This window comes from Dermochelys coriacea, chromosome 8 (assembly GCF_009764565.3).
Source record: "Dermochelys coriacea isolate rDerCor1 chromosome 8, rDerCor1.pri.v4, whole genome shotgun sequence".
Taxonomy (NCBI): Eukaryota; Metazoa; Chordata; order Testudines; family Dermochelyidae; genus Dermochelys; species Dermochelys coriacea.
In genome coordinates, this window is record NC_050075.1 from 31,610,308 (window position 1) to 31,633,399 (window position 23,092).

At 39.5% G+C, this 23,092-nt stretch overlaps 2 protein-coding genes across 3 annotated transcripts in view; one reads left to right on the forward strand and one right to left on the reverse strand.

Annotated features, from left to right (window-relative positions):
• The first annotated feature begins 3,212 nt into the window (after positions 1-3,212).
• Positions 3,213-7,711, forward strand: C8H5orf58 (chromosome 8 C5orf58 homolog). 2 transcript variants are annotated; one of them, XM_038412960.2, is made up of 4 exons: positions 3,213-3,257; positions 4,505-4,553; positions 6,071-6,164; positions 7,382-7,711. In XM_038412960.2, exons 2-4 carry the CDS (start codon positions 4,545-4,547, stop codon positions 7,540-7,542), a joined length of 264 nt encoding a protein of 87 aa, XP_038268888.1. In that variant the 5' UTR covers positions 3,213-3,257; positions 4,505-4,544; the 3' UTR covers positions 7,543-7,711. The 2 variants fall into 2 exon arrangements, with proteins under 2 accessions (XP_038268888.1, XP_043346954.1); XM_043491019.1 differs by lacking the exon at positions 3,213-3,257 and having other exon boundaries at positions 3,264-4,553.
• A 1,548-nt stretch (positions 7,712-9,259) lies between these two features.
• LCP2 (lymphocyte cytosolic protein 2) overlaps positions 9,260-23,092 on the reverse strand; it is a 49,019-nt gene continuing 35,186 nt past the window's right edge. Inside the window, exons 10-21 of the mRNA XM_038412958.2 lie at positions 21,915-21,998; positions 21,751-21,776; positions 21,640-21,659; positions 21,431-21,535; positions 20,242-20,272; positions 19,123-19,135; positions 17,714-17,849; positions 16,070-16,119; positions 14,331-14,434; positions 12,729-12,812; positions 10,386-10,541; positions 9,260-9,952 (exon numbers count right to left, since the gene is read on the reverse strand). Of these exons, the coding sequence (XP_038268886.1) occupies positions 9,830-9,952; positions 10,386-10,541; positions 12,729-12,812; positions 14,331-14,434; positions 16,070-16,119; positions 17,714-17,849; positions 19,123-19,135; positions 20,242-20,272; positions 21,431-21,535; positions 21,640-21,659; positions 21,751-21,776; positions 21,915-21,998 (932 nt within the window). The 3' untranslated portion in view covers positions 9,260-9,829. The remainder of the gene's footprint in view (positions 9,953-10,385; positions 10,542-12,728; positions 12,813-14,330; positions 14,435-16,069; positions 16,120-17,713; positions 17,850-19,122; positions 19,136-20,241; positions 20,273-21,430; positions 21,536-21,639; positions 21,660-21,750; positions 21,777-21,914; positions 21,999-23,092) is intronic.

The following is a 23,092-nucleotide window of genomic DNA, read 5'->3' on the forward strand; positions in this document are numbered from 1 at the left end:
TTTATGGAGTTAATTTCAGAGGAGTGAAGTGCTCCTATTGCCAAGGAAACAAAGCTTACAGTGGCTTAATACTAAGACGGTTTCCCTGTGCAGAATATGCTATACTTCCTACTAATCATGGTGAGGTATAGTTGCTTGCCTGAATTAATACAAGGTAAAAATGAAGCTACAGCTAGCAATGCTACTGCAGAGTAAGTGAAATTATTTCTGTCCTACATAATTTTGTGCAGTAAGCAGGGAAAGTATTAGTAGGCATTTTCAACTGAAGATTACACCTATAGTTAAATATTGCATCTTTCTGTCTTAAGGTGCATTAAATAATTTACATTTAGTGCCAGATATTTTTGAGCCTAAATTACAATATACCTAAACTGAAAAGTACTATTTAAAATATAAAAGCAACTTCACAACAGCTTTATATGCAACTGTTGAGGAATCCACAGACTACACAAAATAAGCCTATGATATTGATACTGTTTAAAAAATATTTTCATATAAATGAAAACAGTCAACTGTAATGCAGAAACAGGATGTTTCTAATGTAACCTCTTTAGGTGGAGATGCAGAAGTAAATTAAATTGCTACTGAGATTGTAAAGCCTGATGTTGCTGTGGGCTTAGAAACCAGACAGACTGCATTAGCCAGACAATATTTGTCTAGCAGTGGGTGGGTAAAGGCTTTGGACAGTCATTTACATGTTTTTTCACTCACTGGCCACAGCATATTTTACTAATGGTTTGTTTGGTCATATCATTCAGATATCAAAATGGAGTCTCAATATTCTTCTTTCATATACTTCTGTTATTGTTCACGGTCTCCTCAAAAAGGAGTTAATGTTCAATCTGGCTGGCAATTCTCAGTCTGAAATTGAGAATTAGAACTTTTAATTGCCAATTAGCAGTCTAATTATGAAGATAAGCACCAGGTGCTTGATTTCATTGATCTCAAAGTGAGTGAGGCACCTAAGTTATTTTGTGAATTCCATCCTTCATGAATAAATAGAAAATCCAGCAAGATCTAAACAATTTGTTTTCTAAAAGGCAGCACTTCATGTCAGGAATTCATAATAGCAACATGGGCATTAATGTACCTTCATTTTAATTTTGTTGCTGCATTGAACCTACCTGTAATGCATTTTACTCTGGATGTGGAGTGTTTTCAAGTTTTTAAATGATTTCTGAATGTATTATTATTAGAATGAACATTTTCAGCTTTGTGCTATATGTCTTGTTAAAGAAAATATTATAGCTATAAACCATTAAAGGAAATTTCAAAACCCACATCAAATTGTATTTGACAGGTTTCAGAGTAGCAGCCGTGTTAGTCTGTATTTGCAAAAAAGAAAAGGAGTACTTGTGGCACCTTTTCTTTTTATTTTATTTGAGGTTTTGCTCACTGAGATCCTCACATTCCATTTGCACCTATATTTTCTTTGCACACACTGGATTGCCACACTTATGGACCCTTTCAGAAAAATCACCAACTTCTATAAAGATTGAGATAAAGAGCTGTCTTTTTTCTTGCAGATCCACAGAAAGGACAAGACTAATTAACTTGCATGGGTGTTTCTGTGGGACCTTAAGCTGCAAGATTGTAGTATCAGAACTAGTGTACTGATGAAGTGTTTCCTCTTTAGCATTTCTCAGCTTCAAAGAAACCTCAGGCTGAGCAGTATAGTGTGTTGTCTCTCTCTGTTACAGAAACAGTTAACAGTTAACTTGCTCCTCAACACAAAGAAGTGGGAATCTAACAAGTACTGTATTTTAGCTTTCACTGTTGTCATGCTATAGCACTTTCATTCCAAGTTAAAACTTTGTGAAAATATACAGCAGAAAGAGGAAGAGAGAGAATATAAGGGAAATAAACTGCAAACTGCCTTTTCCTCTCATCGTATGTCTATTTAGTATACACACGAGAAATTCCACATGCTCAATCTCCTCTGAGGCACCAATGATCCCTCTTCCCAGTAATGCCCAAGCAGGAAGCCTGAAGTGAAGACGAATAGTGATCAGCACTAGTGCCTGACATACGTTGAGCAATACTGCTAGCAACCATTCCTCTTCAAAGTGATTGTGCAGTGCCACCGGCCACAAGTACTACACAACCAGTGTTTACCCGTTCCTCAGAGAACAGCAGCCATGAAAGGATGAATCCCTCTATACTTAACGTTTGAACACCAGTTGCAGTGCAATAGTGATTGAACCCTCCTTGCTCTGTACCTTCTGCCATTGTGTGTCTGTGTTAGAAATTCTTGCTGTTTTCAGTGTAAGCCAGGTATTTGCTATAACCAGTGTGGATAATGAAATGTAGCAAAGTGCCTTCCTTGTCCTACTCCAAGCCAGGTCCTTGACAAGGTCTGAAATCAGTATAAATGAAATCTACACACATCTGTGTGAGTGTAAAGAGAGGAAAATAATTAGTTATCGCTAAGGAGTCAGCTGCTGTACTGTGCAACAACTTCCAAATCTCCAGAGGTCAATCTGGTTTTCTGTATAAATAATCAAGTATCAAGAGGTAGCAGTGTTAGTCTGAATCCACAAACCCAACAAGGAGTCCGTTGACATCTTAAAAACTAACAGATTTATTTGGGCATAAGCTTTCGTGGGTAAAAAACCACTTCTTCAGATGCAACTGAAGGATCATTTACTCACGAAAACTTATGCCCAAATAAATCTGTTAGTCTTTAAAGTGCCACCGGAATCCTTGCTGTTTCAGTATAAATAATGTCTCAATACAATGAGATGAAACTTTTTCTGTAGCCATCCAATCTTAACACAGTTCTTTAGTTGCCTCCTCTATCCCTTTTACCTTTCCTCCTCCCTCTTTAATCCTCCTGCAAAATTTATTATTCCCCTCCTCCCCAGCCCCTGTAAAACCCCATCTCTTGAAGTCATCTGATTTAAGTTAAAATTTCAGTTTTTATTTACTTAAAAATAAATGTCTGGCCTTCATGTTCTCTAAAAGGGGAGATGTTCTCTAAAAAGGGACACCTTTTATAGAACAGCTTGAAAAGGCGTCCCCTAAAGGCTGTGTATATAGGACTGTATTTGGACCCAGCTCAAGGTACAAACAGGGTCTTGTGTAGTTTGGGGGAGGGGCAACGGCTTGGTGCCTAGAGGTCACCAAAGCTGCTGAGTCAGCACCCCAGGGCTGTCAGCTGAACTACAGTTCCCAGCATGCCTTGCTTTGGGCTCACAGGAAGCCAAGGCACTTCCTGTTTCCGGTGGCAGCAGGTTTATCTTGCTTTGTGGAGAAGGGTGAGTCTCCCACTGGGTGTGGGGGGAGGCTCAGGCCTGCTGGGGAGTTACCGGGCTCCAGCAGGGTGGACAAAGGAGTGCAAGTCCCGGGGTGGAGCGCTGAGGGGCCCAGCATGGCCACTTCCTGCATTTACTTGGTCCAAACTGGGCTCTCCTCGGGGGCAGGACGTTCAGGCCAGAGGGCTCCTGCTTTTGGGGAGCCAGCAGTCAGGGCGTTGTGCTGCACCTTAGCTTGTGCGTGCGTGAGGTGGGGCTGTGTCTGAGTTCCCTGCAGCTACACCTCACTGATTTCATATATATCCCAGAGTCCTGACTAGGAGATCCCCAAACCAAGACCATACAGGGGGACTCCTTCAGGCAAACACTGGTATTGAGGTTTTCGTGTTCATACTGAGCCCTTCTGCAGACACTCTACAGGGCTCTCATCTCATTGTTGCCTGCTTCTTGTGATCATCAAAACAGGGCTATATGCATTTTGGCTGCCCTGCACAGATCAAATCCGGGTCCTTTCACCATGTATAGCCTTTGTGAATCATATAGGTACCTCATGAAAATCAAAACAGGCCTGTTTTCCCCCTACAAGTTCATGAAACTTTCTGTTTCCAGTGATGACACACAACACAAACTTAAATGTCAAAGTGAGGGAATGTTGTTTAGTGGTTAGACCAGGAGGCTGGGTATGAGGAGATCTGTTGGTTATTCCCAACACTGCCACTGACTTGCTCTGTGACATTGGGTAAATTACATATTCTCTCTGTCTTAGTTTACCCATCTGTAAATTGGTGATAATTACCCATTTGGGTAAAATGTTTTTAGATTCTTAGATAAAAGGTGTCATATAAGCACAGACTATTAGTGTTTTATGATTTTGTAGGAGGAATTGAAGGCCAACCTTCAGAATGTTCCTAATTTTGATCTCAGGATCATGGCTGAAAGTACTGTAAAGGTACCTTTTCAGTAGTTTATGGTCAGTCCTTAACTCATAGCAGTTTAAAGGAAGGCCAAATCAGTTAATAGAAACATTTAGATTTAGAAAAGTAAAAGATTTCTTATTTAAAAAAGGTACCCACTCATTTGAAATGACACTAATGAAAATAAAAATGTAATCAATGTTACCCAGTCCTACATTTTAATTTGTGTCTGCAATGCAAGGATATTTTACTTTACTGAAAAAGTATGAGGCACACTTTACCCCTTCTCTTTAGTACTCTTTTGTCTCTAATTAATGATTTTTACATGATAACAAGCCCCCCAGCTTGCAGGAATAAGAAACTGGACAAAACATCTATGTTAAAGGTAAGTTTGTTTTTATTGTTGCAACTTATCACCTAAGAATGCTTAGAGGCATAAACATATTGCTCATTTAGGAAACTTCCCAGAGCTTTTCCAAATAAATTATTACACTTTGTTATACTTCCAAGGTGATTCTCACAAACTATATATAAACTTAGAATGACAAGAAAAAATCAATGCATCTGAAATTTCTTTTTGTGTATGTTTTTCTGGAAGCAGCTCTGTTTAAAAAAAAGTACAGGCAGTTAAAAATTGGAACAGTCTTAAAATTTGCTCCTTGCTTTCAAATGGTTTAATGCTCTTATTTCTCAAAAAATGGCTTTCCTCCCTAGAAACTAAAAAAAGAAAAAAAAAAAGGTTGGTCAGGAGGATCTTAGCTATAAAATTGTCAGGATATTTATATGTATTAATAAGCATCTGTCATATGGTATAAGTTAAAAGAAAAGGAGTACTTGTGGCACCTTAGAGACTAACAAATTTATTTGAGCATAAGCTTTCGTGAGCTACAGCTCACTTCAATAAATTTGTTAGTCTCTAAGGTGCCACAAGTACTCCTTTTCTTTTTGTGAATACAGACTAATACGGCTGCTACTCTGAAACATGGTATAAGTTTTAATTAATATATTTAATTTCTCTTGTCTATATTAACTTTGTAATGGCTCCATCTTGTGGCTAATACTTTCATTACAGGATTAACTTTCATTACAAGTTTCTACTTGTAACCGGCTACTCTACTTCGGCAATGCTAAAGCGGCAACTCTTTAACATGCCTTGTGTGGTCGCAGCGCAACGCTCTCTCCCAGTGCTCTAAAAAAACCACCTCAACCAGGGGCATAGCTCCCAGCGCTGTGACACTGTTTACACTGGCGCTTTACAGTGCTGCAACTTGCTGCGCTCAGGCGGGTGTTTTTTCACCCCCCCGAGGGAGAAAGTTGCAGCACTGTTAATTGCCAGTGTAGATAAGCTTATGCCCAAATAAATTTGTTAGTCTCTAATATGCCTCAAGGATTCCTTGTTTTTTCATTACAAACTTTGCTTTCAGTGTATTTAGTTCTTTTGGCACTACATTTTCTCATTCTTCTTTTATAAGCTCACAATGGGGTATTTTTAAACCAGACAAGTGAAAGAGAAAACCTTATAAGAATCTTGCTGATTTTTAGGTGTTTTTGCTGCTAAGTTGTTTTAATTAAAATAATAAAAAAAGGTATTTTTTTCTGAACATTTAAATTAACCCCATTTAGGGGGTGGAAAGAGAACCCTGGGCAATTTTCATTCTATTGCATCCAGTTGTAAAAAGGAATAACAGGAAAAAGTGGTAATGCCTGATGGAAAACATAAAACATAAAACCAACATTTCTGGTTTTGATGAAAACTGGAACACTTAAAAAAAATTTTGCATGTCTTTTGTTTTCAAAAATGCACTTTTTTAAAAAAAAATTGAATGAAAAATTCAAAACTACTAATGCTCAAAGATAGCACATATATAATATCAATTCTGATGTTATTTGTGTTTCCTATAGATGTTTAACAGTGATTTTGCTGATCAGCAGTTCAGCCTGGAAACTGCAATTAAAAATATTGATAAAATGTCCAGTGAGTTGAAGAAGCTAAATGGTAATTCTGAGTGTATCTATCATCAAACTAATGGGGAAATGACTGAATTGTTTGATGCAATGTTGTTGTAGCCGTGTCGGTCGCAGGATATTAGAGACACAAGGCGGGTGAGATAATATGTTTTATGGGATCAACTTCTGGTGGTGAGAGAGTAGCTTTCGAGCTTACACAGAGCCCTTTTTCCGGCCTGGAAAATGTACTCAGAATGTCAGCTAAATACAAGGATTGTTTAGTAGTACTTAACACGTATTTCAAGCAACCATTCAAGATGAAGTGGCCTGTTAACACCCCTCAAGTCATGGGGGAGGGAAAGGAAGCGGGGGGGGGGCAAGAGAAGGGGGAGTAAGGAGCTAGGGTGGGGGGTGGGGTATGGATTGTTATATCCAGTGTCTCTATTCAGAAAAGGAGTACTTGTGGCACCTTAAAAACTAACAAATTTATTTGAGCATAAGCTTTCGTGAGTGAGTGTAGCTCACGAAAGCTTATGCTCAAATAAATTTGTTAGTCTCTAAGGCGCCACAAGTACTCCTTTTCTTTTTTGCGAATACAGACTAACACGGCTGCTACTCTGAAACCTGTCTCTACTCAGTCTTTGCACTGAAATTATGGCTTTTTATAATAATCTGTAACTCACTAACAACGCCCCCCTCACTCCCCCAGTTGCCTCCCCCTCTTTCTTTCCCTCCCATGACTGGGGAATTGTTAATGGGCCACTTCACCTTGAGTGGTTCCTTGAAATATATCTATCTACTTATGCTAAATAATCTGTCCTATCTTTTATTTAGGTCTGAGTACATTTCACAGCTGCTAATGAACTCATGCAGATTTTGTGACTATGTTGTTCCTTCTATATAATGAAACAAGAATTTGTTCCCTTGTAGTGAAAAATTAATAAAATCATATTTACTGTACAAATAATAGGCTAATATTAACCAAACATGGAAAAGTCCTGCTAGATAACAGTTAATTATTTAGCAAGTGCATACCATAGCTTCCTAACAAAAGATATATAGTAATATATATTAATACACTAATAACAAATTGTATTTAAATGCGTTGGAGAAATGCTATTATCCTTTTAATTTACAGAAGAGTTGAATGATGAATACTCTACAGTAAAAAACAAACAAACAAAACCCTCTACAGTAAATTGCCACTCATATGATACTTATTATACAGTAAATGTTCATGATTGTATACTGTACTTTTTCTAACAGTGCAAAGCCAACTGCTGCTCTGTGACCTTACTTTGAACTTCAGTCATCCTGTGAAGACCAAAGTTTCAAGGGAGGTAGAAGAAAAGAAAACAAATTTTGAGGAATTACCTTATTCCATCAAGTTCCATGCTGATGCTTCCATTACCAATTCTTCTCTTTGAGCCATTAAAATTTCAGCATGGATTTCTGCTCTGGTTCAAGCTTTTATAATATGACATTTTATGTTATCAGAGTATGAAAAGTAGTATCCGAAGAATGTTTCAATATGTGAAAAACAAATATTTGAATAACTCAGAAAAGCTAAAATAATAAAAAGGCAAATAATTGGTCCATAGTCTATACATTTTCCAAAATCCCCCTTTTTATTAAACAGCTGAGGTTGCTGAGAACAGTGACACGGGAAACTAGATGGCTCAGGAAATTGTTTATAGGACATGACGTATTTCATGTCAAGTTAACTGATCTGAATCGATGCCAACTAGTAACAAAATTAAAAGTATTTACCAGTTAGATCATTGTTTCCCAACTTGGAAAGGTAGTGCTAAGCCCAGATGAGCTCAAGGGCAAGAAAACAGCACAGGGAGGGAAGAAAATGGCATGACGCTTGATTTGCCCAACTGTCTTCCGCACTACAAACCTATAGCTATGAGAAAAATAGCAGGTGACTTCTTGAAAGCCATTCCTCTGCCTGTAGTGACCCCCTAATGCAGCCAGCTACAAGATATTAAGGGAGGAGTAAGGCTGACAAACTTAGAAGCAAGATTCAAACCATGCACATGCCAAAAAATGGAATTAAATATAAGATCTTAGGCAAATAATGGGACCAGTCCTGTTCCTTATTAAGTCAGTGGGAAAAACTGGGGCCTAATATTTATAACTGATTCTGAATTACAGTTTATATTTTAAGACACAAAATGTCAGTTTCATAAAGAATGTGGAATAGGCACCTATCTCAGGCCTATCAGCCCCACCCTGCTTAGTTGTCTGCTCCCTGGGTAATGAGTTTGGGTGTAAGCCTGTGGCTTGGTCAGGTGAGTAAACATCACATGATGATAGTCAGGATTTGTGCTTTATATAAAAGTGAATCTTCTCAGGATGGAAGGAGATAGACCTCCAGGAAGGAAGGAGGTTCTTGAAGGGTACCTAGCACAGAGGGACCTGGGTCTGGGTTTGCCGCACCAGCTAAAGGTAAAGGCCAGACTGGAGTTTATCAACTAAAGGTAAAGGCCTGAAGAACGGGAGCAAAATTCCTGAAGAGGGAATTAGGAGGTTCTGAGGAAGGGTCATTCTAGAAGAAAGTAGTCGGGACAGGCCAGTACAGGTAGGTATTTGAAGGGAGATGCCATTTGCACTTGTTTAGGGGTCCAGCCTTTGGCTCCTGCTGATGGTCAGAAGAAGTTAATTTTCTCTTGACCTGCATCAAGAGAGTACAATTGGTGGCTGAGTCATGTGATCTCACTCCCTGATCAAACAGGGTAAGACCGATGCTAGGCGTTGGATATCTGTCTTTGTTTGTTGAGCTGTTTTCATGTACTGGATCCTGGGAGAGGTGTTTATTTGATATGCACAAAAGTCAGGAATAGTTTTTGAGAACCCTGAGAGTAGGGAAACTGAGATAGAGACAGGGTCTATCACCAGATACGGTGAGACCCAGTTACATTGCCGTTTTCAGAGCCTGTTCTTTGCAGAAAGGAGTGGGCGCAAGGTTATGCGTTGCTGGGACCCAATCTATGCAGGGACGGATTTGGGAATGAAAGTTGTCTCTAGATCATGTAGAAGAAGGAACATATACCATATAGACCATTAAACTAACAAGTCACATAGTTCCTACCATTATAATAAATGTAGCCATAAAGTGCAGGTCTCTACTGAAAAGTGGACTGTGACATATGGCATTTTTATTGACTCAATTTACACATGGTTTTTTAAATTTTATATCAACTTACATAAAATACATCAAAGTAAATAATACAATCTTTCAATACAGGTAACAGTCACTAGCAGTTACTCTGTACTGTACAAGCATTATACAGACATTAATTGATTTCAGTTTGCAGCTTAATGTAATTGGTACCATAAACTTGAACAATAGTTTGCATAGTTTTGCTTTGTAAGAAAGCAATGTAATTCTCTGCTATGTAAACCACATGTGATCCTGTAATATGGAATGGAGAACACTTCACATGCGAGATGGAAGTTGGAAAATGACATCACCCACATGTAGAGTTTTCATGCAGTGTATGAACAATGGAGAGTAATAAATACATTGTAGAAAGTATTTTGCAAATCTGTTTTTTTAAAAACACACTTTAAAATGAGAGAATTATATTTTTTCATTAAAATCAAAAGGAATTTTAATCCATTATTTCAGTTCGCTGAATACAAATGGAAATATCATGAGGTTTGTATGTTCTTGTAGACCGTTGATCCCAGATATTAAGATTTCTTCTAAGTAGATCCTGCAGCATATGTTAACTTGCATTGGTTTCTTGAACCTCGGTCTTTTCCATCAATCAGCAGAAGGGGTGTTCTTTGAAAGTAATCAATAATATCTGCCACTGAAGAAAAATCCTGTGGATTAAAAACAAAGGCGGTTGGGGGGTGTCGTCAGGATTCTCACTACTTCTCAGGTTAAAGCAGTAGTATTTATTTAGACTGTGACTATTTCATGCTCTCTTGTGACTAAGTTTTGGATGAATTGCTGTACTGGAATAGACCATGAAGTCATCTACCACTGCATCAGCATTTGCTTCTAGTACTGGTCCCATCTTGGATATCTCCATGAAACATTCTTGTCCAAAATTTCACCCACCCAGTGAAGTTGTGAGGTATTATAAGGCAATCAGTTTTTCTTGAATTTGAGTCACTGGGCCTGATTCTGCTCTTCGCTACATCAGTTTGTATCTGGAATACCTTCAGTGAACTAAGTGACATTCTTCTTAGTAAAACTGCTGGACACTGGTTGAGGGGGAGGGGATGATGCAAAGAAAGAAACATACTGTACCTCTTTTCCTTTCAGGCCAGTTCCTAACAAGTAAATTTGATTTTGCTCCTGATAACGAATCTGAATATTATATACTTTATCTTTGTATAATACCATCAGTACGTATGGATGTGTATAAGTTTTTCTCGAGCTGTCTCTCACCAAGAATGTCCCATCCTAAAAGAATGCACATGAAAATCAAATCGATTTTTGACCAACATAGCAACCACATAAGTAGAATGCAGAGTTTGTTTCTAAATGCACATTCATTCTGGATTCTAATTTTTCAGAAAGAGAACAACTGCAACTACAGCTTTGAGGAAGTTAGACTAATTTAAGAAAGAAAGAAAGAAAGAAGCAAAACACAAACAGCCTTGCAATCTGCTGTCTAAAATGTCCCATTTCAAAGGCTAGTTCAGATGCAGTAATAGTAATTTTAGAGAGAAAAATTACTTTAATTTTGGGACACTTAGCAAAATGTTATGTGTGAAATTCTGGCCTTAGTGAAGTTGCTGGCAAAACTTCCGTTGACTTCAGAGAGACCAGGATTTCAGCCCAAAAGGTGAAAACCGTTGGTGTTTTGGGGGCTTTTGTACAAAGCTGAAAGGGATGCAGTCTGCTACACTTACAGGTTTAGACAATCTTGGAATGTTCTAGCCTGCTGCATAAGGGGAACTGGAGCCTACTCGATCAGAGTGAATGGGAGGGAACTGGGGAAATGAAATATGCTCTTCCCAGTGAGTGCTGGTTTAAAATATCTTTAGGAAAAGTGGATTAGCTAGACGGATGCAAGTTTCTTCCATAGATGATCTCACCTCTTGGAGACAAAAGTTTCTATTGAGCTCCCTACCATGTGAAGCTCTCCCCACTCATTATTCCATTTTACATATAAAAATTATATTACCATTATGGTCCCCGCGGCCTGTGCCGCTTCCTGCAGCTCCCATTGGCCGGGAACGGCAAACCACGGCCACTGGGAGCTGCGGGCAGCTGTGCTTGCGGACAGTCAATGTAAACAAACTATCTTGCGGCCCACTAGCGGATTACCTTGATGGGCCGCATGCAGACTGCAGGTTGTCCACCACTGATCTAGAGTATGGGCTTAATCATCCTTAGACATCAGCTGAGCCTGGATCTGAGCTGACCTGTGTTGTTTTTTGTTTTATTCTTTGTAATAAACCCCACCCCCAAGAAGGGGGTGAGTTCAGACTTTATGGTATGTGTGAACTGTGTTTTTAGAAAGAACAGGGGTACTTGTGGCACCTTAGAGACTAACAAATTTATTTGAGCATAAGCTTTCATGGACTACAGCCCACTTCATCAGATGCATAGAATGGAACATATAGTAAGAAGATATATATATACACATACAGAGAACATGAAAAGGTGGAAGTTGCCATATCAACTCTAAGAGGCTAATTAATTAAGATGAGCTATTATCAGCAGGAGGGGAAAAAAAAACTTTTGTAGTGATAATCAAGATGGCCCATTTCAGACAGTTGACAAGAAGGTGTGAGGATACTTAACATGGTGAAATTAATTCCAGTTCAGCAGTTTCTCGTTGGAGTCTGGTTTTTAAGCTTTCTATTGCAAAATTGCTACCTTTAAATCTGTTACTTTCTCCTACTGGTTTTTGAATGTTATGATTCCTGATGTAAGATTTGTGTCCATTTAATCTTTTTGCATAGAGACTGTCCAGTTTGGCCAATGTACATGGCAGAGGGGCATTGCTAGCCCATGATGGCATATTTCACATTGGTAGAAAGAGCCCCGATGGCATGGCTGATGTGATTAGGTCCTATGATGGTGTCACTTGAATAGATATGTGGACAGAGTTGGCATCGGGCTATGTTGCAAAGATAGGTTCATGGGTTAGTATTTTTGTTGTGTGGTTGCTGGTGAGTATTTGCTTCAAGTTGGTGGGCTGTCTGTAAACAAGGACTATTTTTAGAATAGTTTAAGAAAGGTGCCTATGTATACTTAGTTTCTTCCTTACTGATCCAAGTTTTTAATAGCTCTCTGGTAATGCTCTGCCAATCTGAACACTGTATGCTTAATCAGTCTGTGTAAGTACCTTTTAGTTTGGGTAAATGCAGGGGTGTGTGTGTGTGTGTATGTATGTATGTATGTATATATACCACCACTACCTCTCCCCCTCCACACACACACATAGGATGTGCCATGACATTTTGTGGGCACATTGATAGTGGCCTGGAGGAAATCTGAACTAGAATCTCTTTATGTAAAAGTTGTGTTTATTCACTTTTTCAGTATGAATGCAAAGACATATATCAAGACACAAACCATTTAAACAATGTGCCAAGTATTTCTATATCCATTTAAGGGTAACTGCTAACACTGTACCTTATTTATATTCCTAAGAGCTGCTTCTGCTTCCTGCCGGCTGATGTCTGCAACATACCACTCTGCATTCAGTGAGTCCTGAAACTTTTGTTTTGTTTTTTTTTTTGGGAGGGAAAGAGGAGAAAGTTGGCTGTCAGTGAATTAATTTATGCAATGTTATAAACGTACATGCACAGAAATAGAGAAGAATTTAAATGGAGGAGGGGAAGGGGAAGTAGTGCATTTCCAGATACAGGGATGAGCATTTTTAGTTTTGACCTTGTTAAGTTGATTTAATCATTCCAATACTCTCTGAAGGTGTTTGCACATGCTGCCACCTTGCTACCATGGAAACCAGAGAAGTGAGGACTTTAGGGTTTTGGTAAACATTCTGTTTCCTGTAACATTTCTTTTGTTATGTCCAGATGAGTCACAGACATCTTAGGTCTCTCCTATTTTTACCATCAGTTGAGTTTAGAACTGTGGCTTGCTGTGGGCTCCCAAGCACCAACATATGCACACACAAACCTGTCTTACGTGACTATTCAATGCATTAGCAAAAATCAGGTGCTAAGTGGAGGTGGTCTTCAAAGAAATATAGAGTAGAACTGCACTCAGAGAGACCGAATTTTCTTCTCTCACCCATTTTAGGTTGGTTTATTTGAGAGGAGAATTGAGTCCAAACCATCTGCGGGTACTTCAGTGCATCTTTGCAAGACAGGAAGTGGTCTAGTAAACTTCACTATAGCTTCTGACTGTTTCACTGTACGTGTTTGCTGTATTTTCACTCCTCTTTTGCTTGATGAAGACCAAGTAAGGAACAAAGGTTGGACATCGCAAGGCAAACCCAACAGCGAATGCAACAGTGTTTACCAAAGAGTAACTGCTGGGTAGAAAACCAATTTGGAAAAACATAGTCTCACATTTAGTTGATTTGCTGTGCAAAGTGATTAGGATTAATGTCTGTCGCATCATAGACGATTTATGCCTCCCCATTCTGGGGGCCACAATCTAAAGGGGATGACATGTGACTACCCCACACATCTCCTCTGGCCAGTGAGCCCCCAAGCCCTGCTCTTCCTACTACACCAGAGTTACCTGAACAGGAGGTGGGGAGAGCGCTCTGTCTTTCTCCCAATGTGCCTTCCCCCCAGCATGTTGGCTGCTCTCCCTGGCAGCCAGGCCAGGGCAAGGAGCAGGATGGAGCTGCATCTCATGTGGCTGAAGCCAGTCACTATGGGTAGCTGCTGTGTGCAGCACGGCAGCTGCCTGAGAGACAGCCCATCTGGGAGGTGGTGGCAGTGGTGGGCTGCCCCCCACCCGGGCTCAGTGCTGGGGGACGGACTGAGTGAGCCAAAAATGGGCTGTGGAGAGAGGGGCTTTCTCTCAGGCAGCCATGCTTCACAGAGCAATGAGACCCTGAGTGGCCAGTGTGAGAAGTGGCTGGTCCCACCCCTTCTGCTCCTGGTCTGGACAGGCTCTGAGGGACAGGCTGAGCATGTCGCGGGGCAGGTACAACAGGAGAAGGGAGCCTCTTCCTCCCCCTGCTCCAGGCCAAGTGAAATTGGGGGGGGCACTTGACCCTGTATACCCCCCCCCCATCTATAAGTCACATTATTATACCTCATCTTCATCCATGCTTGGTGGCTGCACAACCTGCCTGTTAGGAATTGGTAATGGAGGTCTGCCATCTGCTGAGCCTTTTGAAGGAGCTCTATTGATGTTACCTTTACAGATCCAGAATAAATTTAAATTAAAAACAGAAAGATAAAACTTATCTATGGAGCAGATATTAGAGTGTAGTTTAGGACTTTGATTCTCAGTAATACCAAGGCCTCTTTACACCACTCAGGCAGCATAAGGGGCCTTAAAGTGGGTGAAAAATATACTCACACTTAGAGTAATTGAGAATCTGACGTAGATTTCTTTATGTAATGGGACAAATTCATCTTTGGTATACATGAGGGTTACTCCCATGGACTTTAATGGAACTTCAGAAGCTATGGATACCTCAAAGGCAATTGTATTTGAAATAGGAATTACAGACGATGAACTGTATCTCAATTATTTAATTATGACAGTATCTTCAGTTACCTTAGCTACAACTAACCTAAACTTCTACAGGTTTCAGAGTAGCAGCCGTGTTAGTCTGTATCCGCAAAAAGAAAAGGAGGACTTATGGCACCTTAGAGGCTTACTTATGCTCAAATAAATTTGTTAGTCTCTAAGGTGCCACAAGTCCTCCTTTTCTTTGAACTTCTACAGTTACAAACCACAAGGTCGCTCTGCTACAAGTTTATAAACTTGTATTGGAGAGAGAAAAAATTTGCTGCTTTTTTTTTTCTCTTTATGGATACCTTGAACAATTTAAATGGTAACAGCTACCAGTGTTGAACATTGTTGAATGTTATGCCAAGAGATCATGATTTTCAATGTTGCTTATTTTTAATTACAGTATTTTTTGCCAATTAAATAGTAGCTGAGACAAACTTAATTTCACCTTGGAAATGTCTTTCATGCCAGCCAAGGTATTGGTGTAGCATTATACAGATCTGAAACATTCATTGCTTTTCGCTACCATCACACAAATCATTATTGGAATGATATAATCACATGGGACCTTCAGAATGAATATAGTCAATTGATAGTAATCTGACACTAGTGCATTTAAATTGTAGCTCTAGTGAAGCAAACAGTTATATTAAATTTTGTCAGTGCCTTAACTATATAGACAGCATTGCCAAAATTTAACAAGAAAAAAACACCTTAAACATAGACTAAATGAACTAAAGAAGTTAACTAATCAATTGCTTAAAAAGAAAAGGAGTACTTGTGGCACCTTAGAGACTAACAAATTTATTAGAGCATAAGCTTTCGTGAGCTACAGCTCACTTCATCGGTAGCTCACGAAAGCTTATGCTCTAATAAATTTGTTAGTCTCTAAGGTGCCACAAGTACTCCTTTTCTTTTTGCGAATACAGACTAACACGGCTGCTACTCTGAAACCTGTCATATGCAATTGCTTAAAGTGGTCTGAAAAAGTTAGGGGTCTATCGTAATCTGTTCCGGTAAAACAATGCTTAAAGTGTGCCCCCCAGAGACCCTTGTGGTGCTGCTGCTGCAGGAGTAAAGAGATGGACCAGAACATCTAATATGAAAATAAAATGCATTCTTTACTCCTGGTGGGGTGGGAATGCGCCTTCCCACACCCACCCACCCAGCCACCCATTTTAAGCACTGTACTTGATAGTTTTTTATTGCCTTTAAATCCAAAAGCTAAGCGTCCATGACAGATACCATGCGCTGCAACCGTAAGACTTCATTACATTTGGAGTGAAAATCCAGATGCACAGAATACAAACCTAGCTGAAAGCGTGGCGGTAGTGATCCGCTTGAAGAAAGGCTGTTAGTACTGTTAAAGAAATCAATGAAATTGAAGTTTAACACATATAGGGTATGTTGTTATAATTATATTATTTAATGTTTTATACTGTGGCAGCTCCCAGAGGCACAGATCCATACCTGAGCCCCTTTGTGCTACATGCGGTACAAAGATGGAAGCATACATAATGCATGTCCCCAAAGGGTTCCATCCTCCTTTCTTTTTAGCACCCATGACCGATAAAGACATCCTGGTCTGCCCTGTATGAAAATTCACATGGTAATTATGGCCACTATTAACTCTCCTCGAGGCCTGGCACTTGGAGATAAGGTGCAGAGGGGCAGGGGATACTCTATGGCACTACTACTCCTATAGGGACAATTTCAAGATCAGTATAATTGGAACCTAATTTTCTGCTAGAACCTATATTTCTGTTGGGTTTCTAACCCATGACCCCCTCCCAAGCTCTTTCCTCATAAGGGGAGTATATGAAGTAAAACTACAAACTGTTACTCATTCTGGAATTTCCCCCAAACTTCCCCCCTTCTGTGTCCCCCCTGCTCCCCCCTTGGCTGAAGAACAAACATCACTCAAACATTCAAGTTCCAGGAGGTGCAAAAACTTGACAAGAGCTGTGCCAGTGACTGAGTTCACACTTCTAGCCTCATCTATGCTTAGTTTGTTTGTTCAGTTCTTGCTGAACTATTCAGCCCCTCTTTATAAGCTCTACAAAGGCCTTTTCAGCTTCTTGTTAGAAATTTCTATAATTGAAACCAGCTCTCTTGGCAGTCGCAAAATAACAGCAGCCAAAGGCAACAATGAGTTTATCAGATCTTATCTCTTTTTCCCAGAAAAGTTTCACCTAACTAAGAACCCACTGCCAAGGGCTCCTCTTTTCCAGTGTCCAAATGAACCTCTCTTTGGATGTAGTGCAAAAAAGGCTTGACTAAATTGTATATTATCATAGTGTCCCAGGCTCTTCTTTTAAGAAGCGGCATCTAATTTTGGATGTCCAACTGTAGACACCTAAGGCCTGACTTTTTTTTTTAAACAGGGACTGAGTACCCACAATTCCAGTTGAAGTCAATGGGAACTGCAAGTGCTACAGTAATGCCTAGAATCCCCCTTCTGGGATCAGAACTCCATTGAGATAGGCACTATACAGATGTATAATAAGACAGTTTCTGCCCCCAATAGAGTTTACAATCTCAATAGACAAGGCAGACAAAGAATGGGAGAAATAGATAAATGCCGTTAGCAGGGCACTCAAAAATTGAAGGACCCAAAATTAGTGTCTAATTGTAGCTCTTACCAAAGAGATCCTAACAGACTCCTCTCTTAATGTAGAACTAAGAGAGCCTCCTAGTGTATCTGATATATATTGTCTGTATCTTTGGATTATATAGAGACTTAAAGTCTTGGGTATCATGGCTTTACAGCATTCCCCTAAGATGGTGGAAACAGCCCAAAGCAAACAGAGGGGAGCTAAGGATCTGGCCTGTAGATATTAAACTCATTGGTAGTAATCATGTGTTCTTTTGGGTCTTGTACAGCATCATATACACTCTCATTCCTTAACAAGTAATAGCTCAAAATAAGTGAGACAATAACTAGTGCAACAAACCTTTCTGCATATGGTCCAGGCATACTGTTGGATCCTGAAGGACTGTGTTTAGGGGGTGGCTTGACAGTCCTTGAAGGGAATGTGTTGGAGCTGAAGGGGGGCAAAGATAGCTGTTGTGCTGGTCTCTGGGGGATTGCTGTGAAGAGGAAAAGAGAGCTAGCTAAAAATAGTAGCATGAGGTTACCATGGGTACTCGTAAAAGCAGCTTATAAAAAGGGGTGAAGTGAACTAATACTATCACATTGCAGAGGGCCGTCTATCTAATCAGATACAAGCAATGGAGCAATCTGTCATTAAAATGCCCTTCAGAACAATATACTGGGTCTTGGAATATTTATTTATTGATGGTAGATGGTTTATTCTTGTGTATTCATTTTAGAGGTGGAAAATTCAGTAGAAAATGTCAAGTTTTTTTTTATCGTGTTTGCTTCTGAAACGTTAGATAAGCTACAGTCCAGCTTTAGAAACCCCTTAACTAAAATATTACACTAAAATTAAAGACAAAGTCTCCTAGTCAGCTTTCTCTGCCATGGCATTGCTGACCATTCGATCTGAGACTTCTTTATTGTGCATCCTCCTCCTCAGGGATTTGTGTTCTGATGCCATCTTCATTGTATGGGTCCGCAGACAATTGGGCTACCACGCCAAAGATCCATAGCATGATAAACTTGCTCTCCTTTGGCACTACTCTTAGCCCAAGTTGGATTGGCAATAGGGGTGGAGGTTCAGAATGTGAATTCAGATCAGAATTGTGTAAATGGCTTCAATTTTTAATGGGATGAACCAAAACTCTGATGTAGTCAACCTTAGATGTTGGCATGTTGGAAAGCAAAAAGTGAATTTTGCAGCTTTGGTCCATATACATTATTTTTGTTATAAAGCATTATACAGCATCTCAGGAACTGTGAGGGGGGGTAACTTATAAATGCTATTATTATTATTTGGGCCAAATATTACTCTTTGCTTACATGAGTCATTAGGACTATCCTCACATGAAGCTGATAGCACTATATGTTGGAAGAATGCAAGCAGGGTCTGGCCAATTATCTTATAGTAGATCAAGAGGTCACTAGGTTTTCATTCCTGCTTTTTAGGTGCTCCATGGAAATATCTGTACAGATATATACTAAGTTAATGGTTATAAAATTGTAATACATTTAGATAAGCGTAGAAAATACTGGTGTCTTGTAACTGGCTGACTGGAAGAAATTGTTGATATGCTCCAACTTCCTGTTTTTTGTGTCTTCATTAGTTAAATTTGTGGGAGATTTTTGAAGACTTCTACAGTCTGTCAAGTTATGCTGTGCTACCTTTTTTATTTTACAGTAGTAACTATAAATAGATCTGTGCAGTGTTTCATTTAAGCTTTTTAACAGAGAGAGAGAATGTAAAATAATTTAAGCACTTACACTCATCTTCTTCCTGGGGGGAGAGGGGGAAAAAACAACAACAATGAACATTAAGAGGTTTATAATATCATAACTCTTAAAAATATTATCTCTTTACAAAAGCTACAATAGAAAAGTCAGTGATTTTTGGAGTAGCAGGTAATTCAAGATGGGCTGCCTACACTTACCTAATACATTGATATAATTGTCTTTGTGAAACACCAAATTAATTTTTTTAATTGTGTTACTGAGGAAAGGAAATCACAGGTCTAGATTTTCAAAAGTGAGTAGTGATTTAGGTGCATCAGTTTTTGGGTGCCTAACTTGAAACAGTTTAAAGAGGTCGGAGGGCAGAACTTCAGCTGAGGTAAATTGTCATAGTTTCCAGAGCAGGTGTTCAGCACTCTCAGGTTCCTTTAAGATCTATCAAGTCAGGGTATACAAAATCACTAGTACCTTTACCAAAAAAAAAAAAAAAAAATCTGGGCCTTGACTCTCTGCCTTTTCTTTATAATGCCTCTAATATCTAAAATAACATATCCAGGGATTAAACTGTCCTGGAGCAAATTTGTGTGGAGAAAACTGACTGAAAGTGAAGCTCTGTGCTAAGAAGGAACTACAGGAGAACCTCAGTTATGAACAGCTTGGGAATGGAGGTTGTTTGTAACTCTGAACATTTTGTAACTCTGAACAAAAACATTATGGTTGTTTCAAAAGTTAACAACAGAACATTGACTTAATACAGCTTTGAAACTTTACTATGCAGAAGAAAAATGCTGCTTTTAACCAACTTTGTTTAAATAAAACCAGCATAGTAACAGTTTCCTTACCTTATCAAATCTTTTTTAAACTTTCCCTTTATTTTTTATTAATTTACATTTAACACGTAATAAACTGTACAATATTTGCTTTTTTTTTATCTCTGCTACCTGATTGCATACTTCTGATTCCAAATGAGATGTGTGTGGTTGATGGATCAGTTTGGTGTTCATAACTTGGAGGTTCTACTGCATAAGTATGTAAAGGAACTAGTCCATGTTAAACAGAACTACCAGCTTATGCAAGTTTTTTAATTTTATTGTAACACATACTTTAAAATCTTTTAACTATAAAATAGTGTTTGCTCTGAAATATACTTACATCATATCTTCTTTCTGGTGCCCAACCTTGCCTAAAATGAAGTAGGTGAAGAAACCAAATGTGAATTTTAGATGTAGAAAGTGTGAAAGAATGACACTCTATCCGTATATACAGTGGGCCATGTTTTCAGCTGAGACTTAAGCCGATGTCAGTTTTTGCAGACACAAATGAATATGGGTATCAGTTTTAATTAGCAATTTCTTTTGCTCATTTAGATATAAGTTCTTGATTTGCAGCCACAAGAAGGCACTTGAATGTCTAAGCCCTGATCCTGTAATGAGCTTTGCAGAGATTCAGGGGTCCATCTGTGTGGAATTTATTGCATGGTTGGGGCTTAATTGATCTACATTTCAAGTGAAATAGTGCACGTGCTATTTTCCTCACACAGAAATGGAGTTTGAATATCTGGCCTTAAACTTTAACTGAATGATGAAAATATTAATTGTTCCCATGGAGCCCTTAGCCACACTGTTGTAGCTAAGGGCAGGCTTGTATGAAGGTAGCTGGCCTCCTTCCTAGTATTTTGATTGCTGGTTGGTTAGCAGATCTCATAGTATGTTTCTTTTATATGGTGTACAACTCGATCCAGAAGCTGTGTAAGAAAGGCCAGCTCTTGCTAAAGGAAATTTTTTGCCAAGAATTCAGAGATTTGCAGGGTGACAGAGCTGGCCTAGTTGTGGGGAATAAATGAAAGCTTTCTCCCTCCACCATATCATAAAAGGGATATGGAGGTGGGGGTTGAGTTTGGTAATCAAGATAATGAGAAAAAAAAAGTCTTTCTAGGAAAAAGACTAGAGCTGATGGGAGAATCATGGATAACATCCTCTTCTCTTCTGGAACTTGGTTGAAGTGAGCCGTACTTTGGGCCTTAACTGTGGCCTTTCGACAGGGCTTTGGAGCTGTGCTCCAGCTCCACTCCAGCTCCAAGCAAAAACCTGCCACTCCTCTGCTCCGGAGCTGCTCCGCACTCCAGCTCCGGGCTCCGCTCCAAAGCCCTGCTTTCAGATGAGGCAAGCCCTGCTGTATTTGTGTTTGGCCCTTAAAAAGGCAGGGCTTTTTCATATTATAATAAAGTGGGCAACACGCTTAGGTGGTGGTGTCTCTATCGACATTGACTAATTGTGTTTTCCAGATTGTTGTTGAAAATAGTTAAATATAGCTGTGTTAATATTTAAAAATAAATGTTTACTTTAGGGGTGGTGGCTTCCTTCCAGGGACTGGATTGCCTCTTTCAGGTTTATCAGCTGGTGGTATGGGAGGCTTTTGTATCTTTGCTAACTGTTCTCCCAGAGATCTAAAATACAAGAGAGAGATGATGCAGCAAAGGTCAAATGCCCTGTATTGCAATATAATTTGGTAACACTGATAGTGTATGTCACCCAGAGGCTAATGTCTTACCTTAGTTGTGGTGCCATGGGCTGTAAAATAGTAAGGAAAAATTACAAGAACATATAAATATATTTTAAAATAGATCCAGGTACAATAAGAACCAACCAAATGGCCTCTTACCTTGTCAGGAAACACTGCCCTCTTCCCTGAAAAGAATAAAAAACAACACTTACAAAAAAACTTAAATAATTCATTATAAGTTCTGTGAAATAGTGGAGGCTCGCCAGGCCTGGCTTTGATACCTTTTCTGTTGCAAGATGAACTTAGCATGAACAGATACTGACCTGCTGCTGGGCTGTCTCTTTCAAACGTCGGCCCAGGACGATCCAGTGTGGGTTTTGTACGTCTGTCTATAGAAGGAGCTGGGGCTAAATATAAATACTGTGTAAAATATTGTTCTAATATAATGTAGCACATCTTTATTTTGTATTGAATCTGTCACAATCTGGTATCCCTTCTTAGAGTTGCAAGCAATACAATTAGGGGTCATAAATAGTTAAGACTGGCTGAATTTTGTATTAGCTTTTTTATAATATTGATGGACAATATCAATGTTTTAAAGCATTAAAATATTTTTAATTGATTTTAAATTTTCAGTTACACAAAATTATGGGGGATGTCAGACAATGGAGGGGTCAAACTAATTATTTAATGATGGTAGACACTGACATTCAAAAAGTTAAAGCTTTATAACCATTAAAACACAAATTGTCAAAATATACAAAGTAAATATCCTTAAATCAAACTTTAAGTTCTTAGACAAAGTGAGAAATTCTGCTTATCTGTAAATTTTTGGATTATTATCAATGGAAATATTTTTTCATTGCTTTCAGGGAATCAGCAAGGGGTGTGTCCAGCCCACACAAGGCCTGAAGGGGTTAAGGTGACCAGGTAGGCCAATTAACTGCCTATGCTGCATCTGGAGTAGGAGCCAGGAAGCAGGGATTAATTAGAGACAAGACTCAGCTGGGCAGGAGCAGGAGGACCCTGTATAAAGCCCAGAAGATTGGGGGGACTTTGCAGGGAAATAATTTGCAGTTACTCCCTGTAAGGAGGGAATTTGGGCTGTCAAACCTGGTGGGGAGAGCCAGAAAGGTAAGAGAGGCTTGGGGAAAAGCAGCAAGGTGTGGGATAGGGCATACCTTGGCTGCTGATGAGATGACCCCTGGGCCGGAACCTGGAGTGGAAGATGGGATTGGGTTCCCCTCCCAACCACTGGGGAAATGGCACAGACCAGGCAGTGAAGAGTGATCTGCCTGGGACAATTCGTGCTGGAAGGCTCTGATACCCCAGAAGAAGAAGCAGGAGCTCCTGGAGCCAGAGAGAGGCTGCAGGCTAAGAGACATGAAGTGCAACCGCAGAAGGGGTGTCGGCCTGGCAGAACAAATTCCCAATACCGCCAGGAGGCGGTGCCATCCAGCGGAGAGTAGAGCACCCCATCACAGGGGAATAGAGCAACTAA